The sequence below is a fragment of the Lissotriton vulgaris genome, chromosome 8 (assembly GCF_964263255.1).
Source record: "Lissotriton vulgaris chromosome 8, aLisVul1.2, whole genome shotgun sequence".
NCBI lineage: Eukaryota > Metazoa > Chordata > Amphibia > Caudata > Salamandridae > Lissotriton > Lissotriton vulgaris.
In genome coordinates, this window is record NC_141696.1 from 449,927,095 (window position 1) to 449,949,222 (window position 22,128).

Consider the following 22,128-nt stretch of genomic DNA (forward strand, 5'->3'; position numbering starts at 1 on the left):
TTTAGTTTCTAATACATAGAAAGAGAGTAACACCTATAATGAAGGCTTTGTTGCCATCCCTCTACCCATCATTTAAACTAGGCACTGAGAAGAAACTGAGAGCAGGGAAGAGTGGGCTGGGGGGGAACGAGAGAAGGTGGTGAACAAGCTCATCAAAGGTAGGGGGAGCAGAAGCAAGGAGCGCAAGGGATGGTGGGCTCCTTGACACACAGGAAAGAGGAGAGACAGTAGGGAGACAGCAGGAGCAGGTAGAGAGGTGTATAGCTGTAAAGTAGTCCATCGTTGCAGTTCGATGTAAGCACTGAATTGGGGAGAAAGCGTGCATCAGGTTAAAGCGACGTACTTCTATGGACTGAACCATGACATGATTAACAACTCTCAAGCAAGTGGCTGTAAAAGGTTGGTCAATAAAAGCCATTTGTTGAATATGCGGACCCTAAGTCCACTCTGAGTATTTTATAAATAAAAGGTCTGTTTGCCAGGTGCGCTATCAACCCTGTCATTAAAAAAGAGCTAAGTTATGGAGATGATGAAATGACAAAATCGTTTTAGGTGTCCTGGAATCAACCAGGTTGTTTAAAGTTACAGGATTTATTCCCCGAAACATGAACACTGCTATACTTTCTATTTTAAGATTAGATAAAATGTATATGTATTTTGTCTCATCGTTTGCTTTCTTATAGGTATAATGCATCACTGGAAGCATGCTGTTTGTATCCTGATATTGCCTGTCTACCTCAAGGAGACATGACGGAAGTAAGCTGCTGTAAATTATGAACTTCTAAATAAGTTTGCTTTTGTTGGATTAATTTGTATTGTTTTTACAAAATCCCCAAACTACAGATAATAGACATGCTCAGGTCACAATATACATTTAGATATTTTCTTCAGATTACATTCATTATATGCTTTACACGTGGCTCCAAGGTGGCACTATGATATAAAATTATGAACACAATCATCAAGCATCAAAATAATTCTTCGAAGTGATGGTGCAGGAGTTACATAGCGAGTAATTATATCACAGGCATCACTTAGAGAGTTTTTAAACTATACTTACAATTTACATGCCAAATAAAGTACTCCCAATGTAAAGTGTCATGATATAAAACAATATTTCTGATGTAATGATCGTGATGTAGTAACTTCTGATGTAAATACCAGCAAAGTAAAACATGATATTCTAAGGGGTGTGCTACTTTACTTCACAAGTAAGTTAATTTTTACTGTTTTAACTTAATTGTTATATGCACACAAATTACACAGAGGCTGTCAGAATTTCCACAGTAAGAGAATTTCTTTTTTCTTTAGTAACTTTAGTGCCATTTGATTAGTCTGCATAAAACTTTCCAACCGAAAAGTTTGTCTGCCTTGGCTCCTTCATGGAAATGTTATTTGATTTCTAAAACGTGAGCCCGAAAAAAGGGAAGATCCCCAAACTGATTTTCCTTGTTAATCCTAAAATTGCGTGCATTATATAGTTTGGTGTACATCTGTTCAGCAGTTTTTGAGAAATTAGCATTTAATTGTGCATGAAGGAGTTACCATCTGAAAAAGTTAGATCTATCTAGACGGTTGGTCCAGCTGCAATCCTGTGGTAGCAAAAAATTTCAAAAATAGCTTATTTTCATTGATCAAGGGAGCTTTTTCTCCCATTGACCATTTCGGTCCATCAGTAATGTCTTCAATGATATAATTTGAAATGACATCAGTGATGTCATCAATAATGTCATTTAACATGTCGTGAGTGATTTAATATGTGAATTGATACTCAATGTATTAGTGGGGTGCAAGCTATAGTTAGTTCACTAAATTATACCCCGTTATTTTAGTGTTTTTTTTATTCTTACACATTTCTCGTTACCTCATTCAGTCACCTGTCTATAATGTCACTTAACTTTTGGTTTCTTTAGTGAATTTCTCAGGTAGATATATATATATATTCAATGTCATAGAACATGACATGAGTGATGTAATATTTGAGGTCATAGGCTGGGCATGGCGAGGTTGCAAGTTATAGATACCTTTGGTTTTTTTCAGTGAATTTATGAAGGTCTGTTTTGTATAATGTGACATATGATTACCATGTCGAACTATAACATCACTTTAACCTTTGTTTTTTAAGGGACATTCCATGGTTTCTTTAACATAAATTAAGATGTTATTACTATTTCTAACTATTCTTATCCCCCCAAAGTGCATGACTGCAGGCAGAGTGGGGTTGGCTGCAGGGCCTGGCCACCACATTCATTTTTAAAAAAACGGCAGGCCTACTGGACTTGTCAGAAGGTCACTACATTAATAAATCAGCCATATATCATAATTTACCAATAAAACCAATTTAATCAATAACTATAATTCATCTAATGCATTCCTTATTAATACACACATTGTAATGTTTACTAATACTTATTGTTACTACAATATTTTAAATAAATCACTTTTAATCAAAATAACCATAAATATGTGTTGGAGTCTTTCTATAGCACTCTTCTGGACACATAATGCAACCATTGGACCAACCACAAAGAGTACTTGCCCTCCAGCTGAAGAGCATACACCTCCAATTCGGAGTGCTTTGAAAATAATGATGAGCTCTCCTGGGTCCATGTATTCAATGACCCAGGAGACTTAGGGCCTGACTACGAGTTTAGCTGTGCTGCAGTGGGCCGCAACACTAGCACCCGCTGCAACAATCTCAAACCTGTAGTCAGATTGGTAGCCGAATTCCGACTGGAATCCATGTTGAGTGGTCCTGCTTTGGCAGTCCCACAGCAGTGCCTTTCTAATGCTCATATGTGAGCTTTAGAAAGGAAGCACTGTGGGAGCGCCAAAACACGTCTCTGCATGGCATGGACCATGCAGTCCATGCAGTGCAGGAATAGGGGGTGCATACAGACAAGGGGATTACTATGTGCCCCCCTGCATGCACCCTCAGGTGCAGAGGCAACAGGGGGACCTGTAGGGCCCCATTAGTTTGCTCACCACAACCCTTTTCATGGCGGTGTCACCACAATGAAAAGGGTCCCGTAGAGGAAACTCATAATATGATTGGCCGTGCCGCAGAGCCAGCGCTAGCATATTGCGGCCTCTGACCTCTGCACCACTGCCATGGGATCACTAATGCCCAGCAGTTTCAGCTCTCCTGTGGTGGTCCCATCGCTGCACTTGTAATCTGGGGGGTGGACTGCCAGTGTGGCAGTCCTACAGCAGTCCTATTGACAGCCGTAGTGGTAATTGGCTCTTATTTTGAGTCTCTTTAAATGTTCCTAGCGGTGCTGCTGAGTTCTCTGAGGCCCACCCACACCATTTAAATAAATGGTTGGTGCTGCCCCTGCCCCTTCTTAGGGCATCAAATACATATAAAAAGCCCCCGCAAATTCTTATGGAGCGCTTCCGGGTTGTTGGGGTGCAGTGAATTTGAAATGAGCAGCTACTCCACATCATTTCATACTGCTGCTCTTTTCATTTATAAATCATATCTTATCTTTTCATCTGTTGGTTCTGTGTGTGTCCCACACCACTAGATATTTATACATTTTAAACCTTAATCTCTTTAAAACTACCGAACAGATGTATACCAAATCACAAAACGCATTCATTCCAGGGTAAAGATATTGCTTTCTGCCAATCCCCTGTAATTGTCAAGAGTAACTAAGGGAAATTACATGGGGAAAACACATTTTCTCTCCCCCCCTTGAGAAATCCCCCTGAAACATTTCAGTTAGGAGCCGAGTTAGATGAGTGGTGTATCAACCCCAGAGCACCTGGCCAAACCTGCACTGCAAAAACCCTGCAGCCAACCCCTCCTTTCCTGGGTGGCTATCTCCCAACTCCAATTAACACCAAGACCTCTTTTTTTATTGTTTTGATGATTCTGCTGGATTGTGGCACCCTAAACTATTATTTTTGTTCATGCTCCCTTATTTTATTTTTTAATGTATATTTTAGACACAGGAACCAAGGGGCAGATGTATTAAGCCTTTTGAGAATTCCGGCCTTTGCGAATCGCAAAAGGCTTATTAGCATTTTTTGACATGTATCAAAAAATCACAAAGTAGGGAATCGCAAAAATTTGCGGTTCCTTATTTTGCTTAAGCATTTAAGGAATCGCAAATTTTGCGATTACTTAAATGCGATGTATGTAGGTTTTCGAAATTGCGCATTTGGTTTAAGAAATCGCAAATTACCACCAACTTGTAGTTGGTGGTAATTTGCGAATTCTTGTAAAAATGCCCTATTTTGCATTTGTGAAGGTGGCATGTGACGCACATACATGCCCATAGGGCATGTATGTGCGCCATATGCACACACATGTAGATTTCAGGGGTGCAGCAGGGTGTCTTTGAGACATCCTTGCACCCTTGAAATTATTCTCAATTTGCGATTAGCAAATTGCGAACCGCAAATTGAGAATATTTTCGCAATCATTCCTACAGGCCTCCTGGCCCATAGGAATGCATGGCAAATTATTCCTTAATTGCGAATTCGCAAAATGCGAATTCGCAAATAAGGAAGACTAAGAAATCACTAAAAAATTGCGATTTTCTACTTACATTCCATTTTGCGATTTCTAAATAGCGATTCCTTAAAAATCACTATTTAGAAATCACAAAATGAAATCTTGATTCATCAGCCCCTAAGTCTTCAAACGACAGCCGCAACATTTTTGTTCAGTTTGCAGCCAGATCTCTCTGAACCATAACACAAGCAACCCAAGACTGGTTTTGCCCTGCCTTTAGTCCATCAGCCTCTACATTGTATATCTATAATATATATGTATGAAAATATCCAATTTCGTTTCTGAAAGACACAGCCTTATAGTAAATAGTAAAAGTAATATAAATTAATTTGGGGAAATAAATTAGTTTAGGTTAGTAAGGTGTTTTAGGGTTTAGGGATAGTGTGTGTATAGGAGTAGTGCATGTTTTTTAGGGTTCAGTTAAAGTAAGTAAGGGTTTTTAGGGCCCAGGGGTGGTTCAGGGGTGAGTAATGTAGAGGGGTACTAATGAGCTTTTAGGGCAAAGGAATGGTAGTGCATAGGGGTAGTAAGTAGTTTTTTAGGATTCAGGGCTGGGTAATCTGATATAGAAAGGATTTTTAGGGCATGTGTAGTTATTGGCTATTTAGAGGTTTTTAGGGTTTTTAGGGTTCAGGATTGGGTTTTGTATAGCTGTAGTAATGGGTTTCTAGGTCCTGGGAAGGGCTGTGTGTAGGTGTATTAAGTAGGATTTGGGACTTAGAAAGGTGTACATTACAATGAAATTGACATCAAAAAAATATATTTAATTGCATATATTTAATATTACACTATAAAGCATTATTAGATTCATTTATTTAAAAATTCTTGTTTAAAATATGTTAAATGTTAATTGTAAGTCTATATTAAAAATAATAATATATACATTACACGCACACTAGAAACTATATGTATCAATGTATATGCTAAGTCAAGTATTCTCAATGTATGTGCCGTGATGTGAAGGTGCCCGTAATTTAATGACTGTGACGTAATACCTCCAGATGTAAACAACAGTGAAGTAACAACTGACAATACAAGAGAAGTGCAAGTGGGTATGAATTATCTGGAAAAGAAAAATTGAGAGGTATACAGTTGGTGGCAGACTGTGTTACTGTAAAAATCTCTCTGTTAATGCATCTTTTAGTGTGTTGGACATTGCTTCAGTTTAAAGCAATGATGCCTAGGACTTTCGCCAAGAACAAGTCAAAGAAAAAATTAGGGGCTCAACTTGAGGCTGTAGGGAAGCCTACTTAAAACAGTACTTCCCTGCCAAAAGATTATCTTTAACATGGAGGTTTTTATAATTAGTTTCAAGTTTAGTTTTGGGGCGTCTCCGACATTCCCTTGAGGTTCTCGTGCGGTAAAGACACGGAGAGACGCCATCTTTGGTGAGGGAAGTTAGCTCAACGCACCAGCTGTCGGGCCGCCTTCCCGGACGGGGTATTTAAACCTCGCTCGCGCGGCAGCACAGATCAGTGCGTTTTATTCTTTTCCCCTGAGGCGGAAAGACGGGAGTTAGGCGCTCCAAAACTTTGTTAAAATATTCACCATTCCTTAGTGGTTTTTTACTGTGTGAATACATTGTTTTTATTAACTAAGGAACTTTACTGGCACTCGCAGGGCTTGAACCCTGGTCCCCGCACAGAACGATTGAGGTTCTGGTGCGGTAAAGACACGGAGAGACGCCATCTTTGGTGAGGGAAGTTAGCTCACCGCACCAGCTGTCGGGCCACCTTCCCGCCCTGTTATTCCCCATAAAATGGACGGTGGATCTCGTCCGCGCAGCGGGCGCGCCAGCGGCGCGCTGAGGGCACGCCAAAGGCAAGCCCGTCTGGGCCCGTCTGGGCCCGTCCGGGCCACGCCGGGTCCAGGGGCCAGCCCCTCTGCCCCTTTGTCTGCTAATATACCTCTGATTTCATATGATAGGAATCAACTCTTGCAATTAAGAGGTAAGGTCGGAATGAACTGTACCCTGTTAGATACTCATAAGGATCATAAGTCCTGTATGGGTTGTCAATTTTATCTTACCCCGGATATAATAGCCCCTGAGGAACACCCTTTTTCACTAGCTTTGCTCAATTGTCGTTCCCTACCTAAGCACACCCTAGAGATCTCCTTGCTTCTGGAGGAACTGGACATTGAGGTTCTTTTCCTCACAGAAACATGGACTAACGACGGCTCCGACCCCGATATTGTCCGGGCCCTCCCCTCGAACTATGCAATTTCGAGGCAAGATCGGACGGACGGACGAGGAGGAGGGATCGCCATAGTGCATAAAAAATCCATAGGCTGTAGAGTAGAGAAGGTCAATATCCCTGGGGCGGAGTGTATGATGTTTTCAGTTACTCTTTCCCCAATATGCTCGCTTTCGGGGCTTTTGGTATATAGGCCTCCGGGGGCGACCGGACAGTTTTGTGAAGAGCTGTTAAGTTCAGTTATTAATTTGTCTTGCAACGCTCCTAATTTCACGGTATTGGGAGACTTCAATATCCAGCTAGATAAATCCGACACTCCTATTTGTCAGAGTCTGTTGACTGCGTTAAACACGGTCCAACTTAAACAAATTATCAAAGGTCCTACACACAAAGCAGGACATACGCTGGATCATTGCTACACTAACCTAAGCACGCTTGAGTTCATAACATCCACCTTAATTCCTTGGTCTGACCATTCCCTCCTGTCCTTTTCCCTTACTCGCCAGGAACAGACAGGCCAGGCTTGTTTTTAAAAAAAAACTAGGCGAGCATGGTCTAAAGTAGCAATTGAGAAATGGAATTGAGAAACTCTACCTGAATCTAGTAATGATCCCTTAGAAGCAAACAACCGTTATAATCGTTGGCTAGAGGAATCACTGGACGTGGTTCTACCTAAGGTTGAACTCTCCCATCGTACTGGGGCGAACAAAAAAGCCTGGTATACTCCAGAGCTTAGAACCCTTAAACAGCTTTGCAAGCAGAAAGAGAGGCTCTGGAGGAAAGACTATCTTGAAGCCAGTAAAGATACCTATAGGACTGTATTACGTAATTACAAAAAGGCTATAAAAACTACCCAGTCCAATTACTATCAAGAAAGAATTACCTCTGCCTCCAGTTCCTCCAGGGAAATTTTTTGAATATTTAAGTCCTTAGTCACTCCTCCTGCCCCCACTGCTGACCCTCGTCTTGCTCACACACGCTGTAGGGAGCTAGCAAACATCTTTGTATCAAAGATAGCAGATATCTACTCTACATTTCAGGGTTCCCCGTTGGCATTATCTTCGCCTCCTAGTTTAGATCTGACCCTTCTTGAGATATTTCCCCCTCTTGACTGCCTTAAGGTTCAATCACTTTTGAGTAACCTGAAATCAGGTTCACCGGCTGATGTAGCACCTCCCACCGTTCTCCATCTGGTCTCAGATACTGTGGTTCCGGTGATCCGGGAGGTGAATAATTCCACTCTGTCAGCTGGGGTTGTCCCTCTCCACTGGAAACAGGCAAGAGTAAAGGCGTTATTGAAGAAGCCCAATCTCAACCCTGATGACTGGGCCAACTACCGCCCTATCTCCCTGCTGCCTACTATCAGTAAACTTACTGAAAAATATGTAAACTCTCTGATATCCAGCCATTTAGAAAATAACAACTTATTACATCCAACCCAGACCGGATTCAGGTGCAAACAAGGCACTGAAACGGCTCTTGTGGCAGTAATCGAGGAAGCAAGAAAGATTGTGGATGGAGGCATCTGTGCAGCCATATTGTTATTAGACCTCAGTGCGGCCTTTGACACCGTTAATCATTCTATTCTGATTCAAAGGATGAATGATGTGGGTGTCACTGGGACCACACTGAAATGGCTGCAATCCTTCCTTTCCGAGCGGACTTTCTCAGTATTTGAGGCTGACATCTCTTCCCCTCCTATACATCTACACTGTGGCGTTCCCCGGGGTTCATCCCTCAGCCCGACCTTATTTAATATTTATATGAGGCCTTTGGCTGAGGTGGTGCTACCATGGGGGGTGCAACTAGTGACGTACGTTGATGACACTCAGCTTATCATCGCTCTTTCTGGGCAGATGTCGACCTATGACAATCTTTCCTCCTGCCTTAGCAGAGTCTGTGAGTGGATGGATGAGTCTTTCCTGAAACTTAACGGAAAAAAGACAGAGATCATGATGCTTGGGCATGATGCTCCCTCCGCGGTGGACGGCTGGTGGCCTAACACTTTGGGCCATCCCCCCCTCCCCCCGAAAGAGAAAATTAAAAGTTATGGGGTATGGCTGGACCCAGCACTTACTTAATTTTTTGGTGCAAGCCCAGAAGGTAGCAGCTACCTGTTACGCCCTGATGAGATCACTTAGAAAAATCATTGGACTGCTTCCGTTTGAAGCAAGGCGGATATTAGTCCAGGCCCTGCTTTTAACGCGCCTTGACTACTCAAACGCAGTATATTTAGGGGCTCCACTAGGGACACTCAGGGTCCTACAGACTGTACAGAACTGTGCAGCCCGGATGCTTCTACAGACTTCTTGTAGAACTTCTGCCAAACCAGCGCTCCGGCAACTTCATTGGCTGCCGGTACAACAAAGGGTCGAATTTAAGGCTATGACCATTGTCCACAAAGCCTTAACTAAGACAGGACCTGATCTTATTCAACCTTTGTTTTGTCCTTACCAAACGAATAGGACCCTTAGATCCAGCAGCAAGAACTTTCTGGCAGTCCCACGAATAAGGAGAAGTCGCATGGGCGGCAGACGTTTTTCTGTTCAGTCAGCTAAACTTTGGAACAACCTGCCCAACCCTATTCGGATGGAGGAGAACCATCTTAGGTTTAGGAATATGCTGAAAACCTTCCTATTTCCCTAATCTCACCGGGGATGAATTGGACCACTGCAGCGCTGGGATGCCTCCGGGTAACCATGCGGTATACAAATGAGTAGTCATTCATTCATTCATTCATTCATTCATTCATTCATTCATTCATTCATTCATTCATTCCCTCTCCCTCATTCAACAACTATGCAATATTGTTCAATTCTCCATTCTGGGATAGTCTCTTTCTTGATGTCTCCCAAATCCATAATTCATTTCAGACATGCTCCAATTTTATCACTCATCTGAATTATTCATTTATTACCTCCATGGTTTCCCTTCTCGTGCCTTACCCAATAATGAAGTTCATCTCGTGTTGTACAGTCTTGTTTTATCTTCTTGTCTATGGATGGAAGCATTTGTCGTTTTGTCTGTAGGTTGGTACTCAAAGGACTTAGTGGGGTGTGAATTGCATGTGGGCTGTTGTCATGTTTATGTGCCTGTTTTCTCCTCTTTTTGGACAGGCTGGGGTATGGTGTATATTTAGTCTTAAGTTGAATTATCTATTTGCATCCTATGCTCATCTGCGTGTGACTTGGTGGACATTACTGAGGGTGGAACAGGAAGGGCTGGCAGATGGGTGTCATCTTAGTTGATCTTGGCCCTTTATTTTCCTTTCACTGTGGACTGGATTAGCGTGGCTTGTAATGCATGGTTGACAAAATGTTTTGGTATGGACTGCTATGCCAAATGGAAGGCCTCTGCCCTTAGTCTCCTCAACCCCGCCTAGAGTTTACCTAGTTACGATCAAATTTGATACATATATTTCTTCTCTGTATAGATTGGAGAGCGGGGGGCCAACCTCAGCGGTGGACAGCGCCAGAGAATAAGCATGGCCCGCGCCCTGTACAGTGACCAAAGTGTTGTCCTGCTTGATGATCCACTCAGTGCGGTTGATGCCTGTGTAGGAGCAGAAATGTTCAACAAGGCAATTAAGATTGGTATGCAAAAAAGAAGTGTACTATTCGTTACCCATCAGCTGCAGGTAAGAACAACACAGAGAACAAGGGAAGATTCTTGAATGTTTTACAATAGTATGAAACCAGGCAGAATATTTTAACTTACAGTTATTAATGATATCGGTCAGTCCTTTATATCAAGAGCATGACACTCAACAGGACCTCTCTGTAAATGCCTGCCAGTATTCAACCCAATTTATGGTAACTGATTAGGTGTAAGTGTGGCTCACTGGTTAGAGGAGGCAGACCTGGAAGCAGAGGTCAGCCCGGGACCAGGGTTCAATTCCTGGCTCGGCGGGGTCTTGAGTCCTAAAATGTCCATGGACTTGACAGTTCTCGCTCCGGTGCCTACTCGATTCACGGGTTCACACTCTGCGACTCTGGGCAATAGTTTGCTTAATCTCCACAACGGCCCCTCGCGGCGGGATGCCTGGCTTTCACCTTGCGGATACCCTGCCGGGGTTATCTCACAGGGGAATACCAGGACGGGTTCCCTAAGCAAGCGCTTAGAGACTGGTTGGTGATTTGCGCTATATAAATTCCTGTACATTTACATTTACATCTTGCAGTTTGTTTATATATACTTATGGATGTATTTACTGTATCTATGCCCAGATGCATCAACCTTTTTAGGAAGTGCAAACGGTGCGATTCGCATAAATCGGCCTTTTGCACTTCCTAAATTGGTTACTGGGATGCATCAAGCATTTTTTGGAAATCGCTTTTTTTGCGAGTTCCAAAAAATGCGATTGCTGTTAAGGAATCGCACATTTGCGATTCCTTAACAGCAATGCATCATCCCCAAAACATTTGCGATTTCCAAAATTGCAAATGCAAATTACCACGAAGTTGAACTTCGTGGTAATTTGCAAAAATGTTTAAAAACGCATGAAAATGCATTTTTTAAACGTGTACGTTACAGGCACACATGTCCTTAGGACATGTGTGTATGTAACTCACATGTAAAAGTGCATTTCATGAGTGCAGGGGGGGGTCCTTTGGACCCCCCTCTCCACCCTTGAAAGGCTTTGATGCATTCCGAATTGAAATTGCGAATTCGCAATTCCCATTCATTCCTATGGGCATTTCAGCCCATAGGAATGAATGGGAATATCGGATTCGCTATTTGGAACTCGCAATTTTATTGGAATTCGGTAAAAATTGCGATTTTTACCGAATTCCAATAAAATTGCGAATTTAATGATGCATTGCCATTTGCGAATCCTTAATTGCGATTCCTTATTTTTCGCAATTAAGGAATCGCAAATGACAACGTTGATGCATCTAGGGGATTGTGTTGTGTTTATAAATGGAATTTTTCTTAATTGTGTGTAAATAAATATGTGCTTGTGTACTTTGTTTATGGTGTGTGCGTGCATGTTGTTGGTGTTTGCAAAGTTTCATGTCATGTATACCGATGTACATTTGCGTATGTTTTTCTAGCTACTTGGATAGAGCCCTAATTTTTAGGCTTTGTAATCAAACTTGTATTAAATCTAAGCAGAGAACCTTTTTTTTACTCTTATTGTTTAAATGCAACTTTTTCAAACATATCGTTTTCAAATGTTCTTCTTTCAAGAAGATGAGGCCATATAAAGTTGGGTGACATGGCATAGTATGTTTCCAGTCTTTCTTTTTTATAAGTTCTTTTTATTGGTAATACAACAAGGCATTCAGCAGTAAGTACATCAGAGCAGTCAAGGGTAGCTGCAGTATCCTTAGTGCACAGGCTCTTAGTACCGCAGTTTGACCATATTCTTTCACCGTTCCCCAGTGGCACCCTCTTTGTATAGATCATATTTCAAACTTGAAGAACCAAATCGTCTCGCAGAGGGGGGCACTCACAGACTACCCCTATAGATGTTCCACTTGTCCCAGATTTGTTCCCATTCCTGGGACAACCCCTGCTTTCATATACAATGTTCTCAGCCACCATGCACTAGTCCAAATCTTTCTCCCAGTTTTGGACAGTTGGTGTGGCGGACGCTCTCTCACAAACGGTCAACGTTGCGTTTGACTATAATCATCCCAAAGGTCACCCGAGCCTTCTTTTTGCTGGTTAGGGCAGTAGCTCCCCATATGTTTAAAAGACATCACTTAGGCAATGGCACCAGCTCCACCCCAGACACCTCATGCACGCAGTGTATTATTGCCTCCCAGAAACCTGTAATAGCTGGGCATTCCCATAGTATGTGATAGAATGTACCCTCCCTCCCACACTGTCTGCGACAACCAGAGTCTGATCCCATGCCTATCTTGAGTAGGAGAAGTAGTATCTATGAAGTATCCTTAGCTGCAGCAATCTGAACCTTGCGAATATGGGGAGGCTAGCACCTCCAGTCAGTCATTTTCTACTATTTTCCCCAAGTCTGTGTGCTGCTGTTCTCAGAGATGAAGGAGAGAGCCAGGAAATATTTAATAGTTTTTAATAGGTATGGGAGACTGCTCTACAGTCCATATGGTCAGTTAGAAGCCTGTCTTCCAGTGTGTAAACCTTCAGTAGCTCCTCCCCTCTTGGGATGGCCGCCAGGAGAGCTTCTCGAATTTGCAGCTACCAACATTTTTGGGTAACTGCCAGGTTGTATTCTTGCAGCAATGTGAGGAATAGAACCACTCCCCCTTGACTATAAGTCCCCACTTTGGAGATACCAGTGAGGTCCCGCCTGTCAAAGCCGGGAAATCTGCTCAGCGTACCCAGCTTCCCTGTGTACCATAGCGGCGTACTCTGTTTTACCTTATTGTGCCACCCCAGCTTTTTATGTACCGCACATCAAAGTTGAGTTTTGTGTTTTGTTGGTCCCAAGAGATGGAAGTGTCTAGGGTCTGTATACAGTGCCCTTACATATCCTCCTGGGCGTAAGACATATCTATCCATCCGATAAGCAGGTTCATCTTGCCGTCGGTGCACCCATTGATTAATAACCGCCAGTTGGGCAGCCCAGTAATATTTCCGAACATCAGGCAACAATATCCCACCGTCATATCACCCTGTATCAATTTCTTAGTGGCTATCCACTGGGTTTTCCGTCACACAGTAGAGCTTTTAGCTCAACTTGTATTGCCCCAAAATAGAATTCTGGAACTGAGAACTGCATGTTTTGCAAAGCGTATATAAACCGGGGGAGCACCATAATTTTAAATAAGGCTGTTCGCCCAAGTAAAGAGAGCGGCAGTGACCTCCAGTGTTGAACATCTCCCTGCAATACAGTCATTGGAGCCTGGAGATTGCAGGTGTAAAAAAGTTGTAATATATATATATCAAGGCAGCGGAAACCATCTGTCACTACCTCTGCTGCACGCTCTGGTGGCAAGGCTGGAGCCGGGCAGCGCTATACATAAATCATGGACTTGGACCAATTAATGGTGTACCCGAAATATTTCCCAAAATTTGTGAATATATTCAGTATTCTACTTAGGGAGGAACGTGGTGCTGCCACATAAAGGAGCACGTCGTCCGCATATAAGGATATTCTATCTTTCCATTCCTCTGTCCAACGCAGTCCCCGTATCAATGGGTCTTCCTGAATACATCGCCAGGGGCTCAAGAATCACTGCAAAAATTAGTGGTGAGAGGGGCCAGCCTTGTCCAGTTCCTCTCTGGAGGTGGAATATCTTGGATGTTCTACCATTCACTGCCACCTGGGCCAGCAATTTTGCATGGAGGAGCCGCAGCCATGTTAGAAACTTGGGTCCAAAACTCATCTTCTCAAGTACCCAGGATAGGTAAGGCCATTCAACCGTGTTGAAAGCCATACTGGCATCGAGAAATATGACCGCTGCATCTTCCTGTATAGTTCCACCCGCCCAAGTACTCCTTGAAGATGACGCAAATTGAGTGCTGTATTTCACCCCGGCATAAATCTGGACTGATCTGGGCGCACCAGTTTAGGGATGATTTGTATTAATCGGGACGATAGTAATTTGGCTTGGATTTTGACTTACTGCATTAAGATGTGAGATGGGGCGATATGAGGTGCACTTGTCTCTTAGTTTGCCCTCCTTCTGAATGACCACTATGGAGGCAATCTTTGGTCTTTTGGGAGCATCCCCTACTTCCGGCTTTCCAAATACATGTTTCTCAAGTAAGGGGCCACCCTAGAGGCTGCCAGCTTGTACAATTCTATTGGGAGGACATTTTGGCCCATAGCTTTACTGGACTGGATATTTTGAATCACCTAGGCTACCTCTTTGTCAGTGAGATTGCCCTCCATCAGGGCTGGATCTTCAGGGATAAGGGTGGGAAAAGGCAGGTCTGCCAACAACTTTGTAGCATCCGCTCCCGTGGCTGTAGTGGCGGGAGTGTAAAGGAGAGAATAGTGGGTGGCGAAGGCTTTGGTAATTTCTAGTGGTTCCTTTAAAACTACCCCTGCAGCAGTGCTAATAGTGGTAACCCACCTACTTACCCACTCACGCTTATCCAGCCAGGCCAATAACTTTCCTGCTTTGTCCCCACTTTGTAACTTTTGTGTTGCGTTGCCAAGTGTCCAGCCCTTGCTGCCTCGGTTGCTAAATCTCTCTACTCCTGTCTCTTAAGACCTAGGGTGTGCCAGGTGGTGTCGGAGTCTTCCACCTCTAAGTCCAGTATCTCCTTTACTAACTTCTCCATGGCTCCCTTAGACCCTTTGGTGCTCCACCATGAGGGAGACTGCTTACCCCCTGACCACCTCTTTGAAGGCTTCCCATAGGATCTATGGGGATTCTACTGATGCTTCATTTTCTTTGAAGTAGTGGTCCGCAGTCTCTATCAGTTCATTCCTAACATGGGGCCATTTATGTACCATGGGTTCAACAAGATTATCTCCCGGGGGCGTGGCGTACCCAAAATATAGGTTGCCCATATCGGAGAATGGCCTGAGATTCCTCTCGGTAGGTGTCACACCTCACAAAAATTGGTCTCTTGGTCAGCGAGGGGGAGAATTACATCTTTCTTGAAAGACTACTGTGTGTTCCAGAGTGAAATGTGTAATGTTGTATATCCGGGTTGTGAGTTTGCCACACATCCCCGAGTCCCATGGCGGTAAGAAAGTCTGAAATTCGAGAGTGTCAATGTGGTGGGCAAAGTGGGAGGAAACAGTCCCTCTGATTACACAGCATCGGGTTAAAGCTCCTTCCTGACCCCAGAACAACTTTGCTCAGGTCTGGGAAGGCTATGTTATGTAGTGCGGGGGGAACATACACCGTCAAAAAATGCACAGTTTTCCCTTCCCATGTACCTGATAAAGCTGCATATCTGCCCTGTGTATCTGTCCAGGTCTGTCTCATTACAAGAGGGAAGGGGGCGTGGCTTGGAGGCCGATGTAATCGGCAGCGGGACTTCGGGGCTCCTCCGTAACCGCCCCTCGCAACTACACATCCTGACCCAGTCACCGGACCCCTGGCCCCCACCTGGCATCGGAAGGTCTGGGGACCATAGGGGGCAAAAACTGGGAGAGCTAGGTGGCCCCGAGACCCCCGCAGCCGACCGTTTCTTCCCCCGGAGCGATTGAGCGCTGCTGGCGCAAAATGGCGGCTGCAGTCTCGGCCCGAGCTGCCTGACGCCGGCGGGCAGCCAAAGGAAGAAGGCTTGCTGGAGTGGCGGACCCGGCGGCACCTGGTACGGAGCGCCCTGCACCTAATCTGAGGTGGGGAGAGCGGGCTGGCGAGGAGGACTGGAGCCGCTCTGGAGTGATGAATTTGCGGGCCACCTGACCTCAAGATGGCGGAGCCCGCGTGAGTACCCCGGACCCCGGACTCCTGGCCTGTTACATTGGGGGGGCCTACGGTTCCCCCCTCCCGGACTCTGAAGCGGGAGCAGCGGCGGACCCTGTGCTGAGAGGGGCACGACGACCGGGGCCGCTGGCTGAGAGCTGATTGGAACGGAGGGCCTGTCGCGACATCGGGGGGGGGCTGGGGGACGCCTTCAAGGGTGGCCTACAGGTGGCTGTCTCGGACCACCCCCCTGAGTTCTCTGGTGTCCCAGGGCCGGCGGAACCGGCATTGACTGCTCCACGGAGTACCCCCAGAAGGGGGAAGACCCGGGGGGCCGCCTCTTTCTCCCCACTCTTGGCGGGGCCCGCGCTGGACTTGTGTTGAGTGGCCTGGACCTCCGGGGGGCAGCTCCTTGAGGCGAACTATACCTCCTGCTACCCGCGAGCCGGATTCCCCACTCTTTTGCCGATTGCTGAGGCGGATGGCCCAGGAGCCCTCCCTGGGGAGCCTGGTTGAGACGTCCTCCCTGCGCTGACCTTGCCCCTGCATCCACTATCCGGGGAGAGGAAGTGCTCTTGACCACGAGAGACAAGGAGAGGCGGACCTGGTGCCGGGGGCTCCCCTGCGGAAAAGACTGAGGACTGACGGGCCCGGTGCACTGAACCTGAGTGGGTGACTTGTGGCAGAAACTCACCGCAAGATGGTCCGGGGGGCCCGAAAAAAGGGATTTGAGGTGCTGAGGCTCGATGACCCGGGTCACACGAGGACGGAGGGCGAGGAGGCATCTGGTTCTGAGGGCACGGCCCCGCCACGGGACCCCTCCCTGAGTGACATTATGCAGGCCATTGTGGCATCGCGGGAGGCCCTGGAGAGGCGAATGGACACCTTTGGCACTGACCTGTCCCTTTTGAGGGATGACCACCGGAAGCTGAAGGAGCGAGTTATGACCACATGAAAGACATTCCAGGTGACGTGGCAGCCCTGAAGGCCTTATTGGCGGAGGTGGCGCAGAAAGTTCGGGTGCTGGAAATCAGGGCCGAGGACAGTGAGGGACGCTCCAGACGTAACAACCTCCGCCTTGTGGGAGTCCTGGAGAGGGAAGAAGGCCACGACGCAGTGGTCTTCTTGGAACGCAGGTTGCGGACGGAGGTGGCGCCGGAGGGGCTCTCCCCATTCTTTGCTCTGGAGCGTGCCCACAGAGTCCCGTCGCGCCCGCCTAGGGTCGGGGGTCCGCCTCGTCCGATGGTGGCGCGCCTGCTACACTACCGGGATCGGGACCACATTCTCCAAGTGGCTAGGGCCCTGCCGAATCTACGCATTGGTAACAGCAAGGTCATGATTTTCCGGGACTTCACCAGGGACGTTCAGTGTCAACGATCATCCTTCCTGGCGGTCACGCGGAAGCTGAGAGCTTTGCAACTGCCCTATGCTATGTTATTTCCGGCCCGCCTCAAGGTTGTTGCTGGCGGGAGCTCTCATTTCTTCCTTATGCCGCAGGAGGCTTGGGACTGGATAGAGACCAGGGGGACGGCTGATGGAAACACCCCCGCTGCGCCCACGCCTAGACGCGGATCTCCTGCATTGACACCGACGTGACGGCCTGGCTCCCCCACTGGATGGGAGCAGGAGAAAAACAAGGCGGTGCTGGCAGCCATCAGGGGAGGTCAGCCCCTCCAGTAACGGCTCGGAACACTCAAAGAATGCTGAACTGAGTCCGAGCTCCAGCAGCGCTACTGGCCTCTCCGAGAGGGATCTCCCGGTGGTTACCCCGCAGACGCGGACGGCATCTTTGGCTGAAGCGGCTGTGAGGTCATGGGACACGCTACAACACGGTAGTGGGTCACGGGGGAGTACGGCTTACTGTTGCGGGGTGGCAGGGGTCAGCTGGCTTCTGTTGCTCATAACTGTACTGTTGCGGGGTGGGTAGACTGAGTGGACTTTTGGATGCTTGGGAGGGGCGGGGGGGAGGCTCCGGTCCTAACTGACATTGACGTTCCACATAGCCTAGCCTACTCTTGTTGATTGTCACTTGTTTTGCAGGGTTTGGATGGGGTTACCACGTTGGTTGTCTGTCCTGGGGAGAGGGAGTTGGGTAGAACTGTTTGATATTGGGCGTGAGGGACGGGGGGTGGGTTCTGGACGTGTGGGGGACTAAGTGGACTACAATGTGTACTGCCATGGGACCCGAATGTGAGGGGGATGCACACCATGCATAGACGCCACAAGATCCACGCATTCTTAATTCGGCGGGGCATACATGTAGCCTTCCTCCAGGAAACGCATCGATTAGCACAGGAAGGGAAAGCACTGCAGCGTAGATGGCGGGGGCAGTTGTATCACACTGACTACTCGGCCTATGCCAGAGGAGTGGTCACCTGGATAAGGGCGGGGGTACCCTTTCAATGCGCGCAACAGCTTATTGACCCAGAGGGGAGATATGTAGTGGTGAGGGGCAGACTAGATGGGAGGGACCTCACGCTGGGATGCATATATGCACCGAATGTGGACCAACCAGCCTTCTTCTCTTTGCTGTCCCGCACATTGGCACCATTCTTAATGGGCTCCCTACTCCTTGGAGGGGACTTTAATTGTGTATCTAACACTGCCCTGGACCGGTCACATCCCCCCTTTATTAAATGCACCGGCGAGCAGACTGGCGCTTCCGCGTTCCGACTGGCAGTGGCGTTGGGGGCTAATTGATACTTGGAGGGTCCACCACCCGTTGGACAGGGACTACTCCTTCTTTTCCTCCCTTCACGAACTTCACGTCCGCATAGACGCCTTCATGTGCTCCCGGTAGTGCACGGTGAAGTATCCCATAGCGAATACCTAACGCGCACGATTTCCGACCACAACCCGTTGCTGATGCACCTGCGATGGTCACAGTACCGCCCACGCATCCCCACCTGGAAACTTCGCCCAGAGGCGCTAGACGATCAAGTCTTCCGACCACGATAGCCACGGATATAGAGTCGTATTTTCGGGATAACGCGGGGACTGCGGGATTGGCGACAATCAAGTGGGATGCCTTTAAATCAGTGGTGCGGGGGTGTTGCATTGCGACGGGATAGGGGGTGCGGAAGACCCTGCTCGGCATAATTAACCAGGAGGACGCGAAGCTACACTCGCTGGAGAAAGACCGACCTGAGCGACCAAACATTCAGAAGGCTCTCCTTGAGGCGAGGGAGTCGGTGGCGGTGACGGTGGAGCGCCTCAGGTGCTTCGATCACAAAGCCTACCTTAGACGTGCGCATTTGGAACGGGACAAATCCGGGGCGCTCTTGGCCTGGCTGGCCAATCCGGCTCGCCGCAGTTCGGTTATCCTCGAACTTAGAGATCATGCGGGAGAGGCGCCGTTCGACCAACAGGGGATAAATGAGTTATTCCATGACTATTACACAGAGCTCTATCGCAGCCGGGTGCTTCCGCAGGAAGCTGAATTCCAGGGATTCCTGGAGGGACTGGATCTACCGGAATTGGATGAGAAGACAGCAAAACCTCTAGGGGCTAAGATTGATGAAAGGGAGGTGAGAGTCGCCATCAAGAGTATGGCGCGGAACAAAACACAGGGCGCTGATGGCCTACCGGCGGAGTTCTACCACAACTACGCCGACCTCCTAGCACCCCGACTGGCATGGCTCCACAATGAGGTTAAGCGGCTGGGCAGCCTACCGAAGACCACTGGCGAGGCGCTCATTGTCCCCCTACTGAAACCTGGCAAGCCACCTTGGGACAGGTCGGCGTACCGCCCGCTGTCCATGCTTAACCTGGACTACAAGATCTTGAGCAAGATCTTGGTGACGCGCCTACTTCCCCACATGACCACTCTGATCCACGTGGACCAATTGGGCTTCATCCCGACCCGCAACACTGCGCTTAATATACAACGCCTACTCCACTTACTGGAGGCTGACACCTACGAGGTGGATGAGGCAGCGGTGTTCGCTGTAGATATGGAAAAGGCTTTTGACAGGCTTGAATGGCCGTATCTTTTCCATGTTATGAGCACCAAGGGATTGGGTACGGATTTTGTGGGCTGAACGGCTCTATTATACAAGAACGCTACGGCGAGAGTCCGAACGGGAGGTGTAATATCGGAGGCTTGCGTAGTAGGAAGAGGCACTCGTCAGGGTTGCCCACTCTCGCCCCTGTTGTTCGCCATAGCGGTCGAACCGTTAGCGGCGCGTGCCCGTTTGGGACGAGCATATCAGGGATTGGACGTGTATGGGCAGGTGCATCATATCGCATTATATGCTGATGACCTCCTACTGTTTCTGGCGGATACTGCGACCTCCCTGCGGGGAGCCAAGGCTCTGCTTCAGGCGCTGAGCAGAGTGTCTGGCCTCAGAGTGAACTGGGCGAAATCGTACCTGTTCCCGACTAGGGCGCGCGTGACATGCCCGCACTCTTCGGAAGGGGTAACCTGGGAAGAGAGGAGCCTTCGTTACCTGGGCACTTCGATCTACCATACTAACAGACATTCTAGAGGGCAATATCGGATCGACAATCCGACTCACCAAACCAAACTTTGACTTCTGGGGTACGCTCCCCCTTTCCCTGGCGGGAAGGGTGGCACTCCTTAAGATGGTGACGCTGCCTCGGCTGCTCTATTTTTTTCTGGCCCTTTCGGTCTGGATCCCGGCAAGCTACTTCCGTCGGCTGCGGTCCATGGTGACCGGCTTCCTGTGGGGCTCGGGTAGGCGCAGGGTGGCGCTGTCCACACTTCTGCAGCCTCGAGCTGGGGGGGGGGCTAGCGGTGCCGGACTACGAGCTGTACTACCTGGCGGCCCAGCTGCAGCGGTTGACACAGTGGGCAGCGAGGGCCACGAGGGAGGAGGGCAGATCTGATGAGCCGGTACAGGTGGTCTCCCGGATCATACTAGGCCTGCCGATGGGAGACCTCCATCTCACCCAAGAATTTGTGACGGTTCGGAAGTGCTGGAATAGGTATCTGCGGAGAGGCCACATTGCAGTGCCGTATGCACCGGAGATCCCGCTCAAATTCTGCAGGGCGCTCCCGCACGGGGGCTCATGGCACCGGCTAGAGAACTGGGAGGACCAGGGACTAGCGACCATTGGAGACCTCTATGACAACAGGGCTCTCATGCCTTTCGACCTACTGCGGGATCGCTTCAAGCTGCCGGGGGGGGGGGACTTCCTCCTTCATGCAGCACTGACTGCGGCGATCCGTAAACACTGGAAGGCGGGTTTGGGGGAGCCTCCGCTGGCCATGGGTTGTCAATACGTAGTGATGGCCGCGGGAACGGTTAAGGCTATAAGGTGCCTCTATAAACGCATGACTGAGGAGGCTCAGTCCCCGCTAGCAGCTCTGAAGGCGAAATGGGAGGCGGACTTAACGACGGAGATCCCTGACACGGCGTGGTCTGGCATAGTTGAACGGGCCTGGAAAGGGACGCGCAATGCAAGGTTTCAGCTGGTGCATTTTTACATCCTACACAGAGCGTACCTGACCCCTGACAAGCTCCATAGGTACTTTCCGACACACTCAGCAGCCTGTCCACGCTGTCCGGCAGAGGTGGCTGATTTCCAGCACATGTTCTGGTCCTGCCCGGCACTGGGCTCCTTTTGACGGGGGGTGGTGGAGACTCTGCGAGAGGTCACTGAGAGGGATTTGCAACCCACAATGGCACACTGCATCCTACACTGGTTCCCGCACACATCGAAAAACAAAATCACTAGTAAATTCCTAGACCTAGGTCTGCTGCTAGCGAAGTGAACCATAACGTCCCAATGGAAGGCAAATAGGGGGCCCACAGTGGAGAGGTGGCGAGCGGAGCTTACTAAATGGGCCAGTTGTGAAGGAGAGATACGTCTGCAACTGGCACTCAGGGCAGGCTCTGATACTGCTTTGGAGCGGGCCCGGGCCTAGGGGCGGTTGGTACTAGAACTCACATCACCGGCCTCTGACAGCGAGGACTCCCCCGCAGGCAGCCCTGGGCCTTAGACACTATGGCCTGGATGGGTGCTCGGCCCAGATCCTTCCTGGGATCGCCCCGCGCCCCACGTGCTGACTGCACTTTTCTACGGCTTAATTCTGATTGTCGGGCTCGAACCTGCTGTGCCTGTGGAGAAATCGGGCTTGCTCTTGTGG

At 48.0% G+C, this 22,128-nt stretch overlaps 1 protein-coding gene across 1 annotated transcript in view; it reads left to right on the top strand.

Moving 5' to 3' along the window:
- Positions 1–22,128, top strand: part of LOC147697160 (ATP-binding cassette sub-family C member 5-like) — a 2,119,944-nt gene that overhangs the window by 1,229,333 nt on the left and 868,483 nt on the right. Inside the window, exons 13-14 of the mRNA XM_086934231.1 lie at positions 684–756; positions 10,151–10,354. Coding sequence (XP_086790357.1) covers positions 684–756; positions 10,151–10,354 — 277 coding nt within the window. The remainder of the gene's footprint in view (positions 1–683; positions 757–10,150; positions 10,355–22,128) is intronic.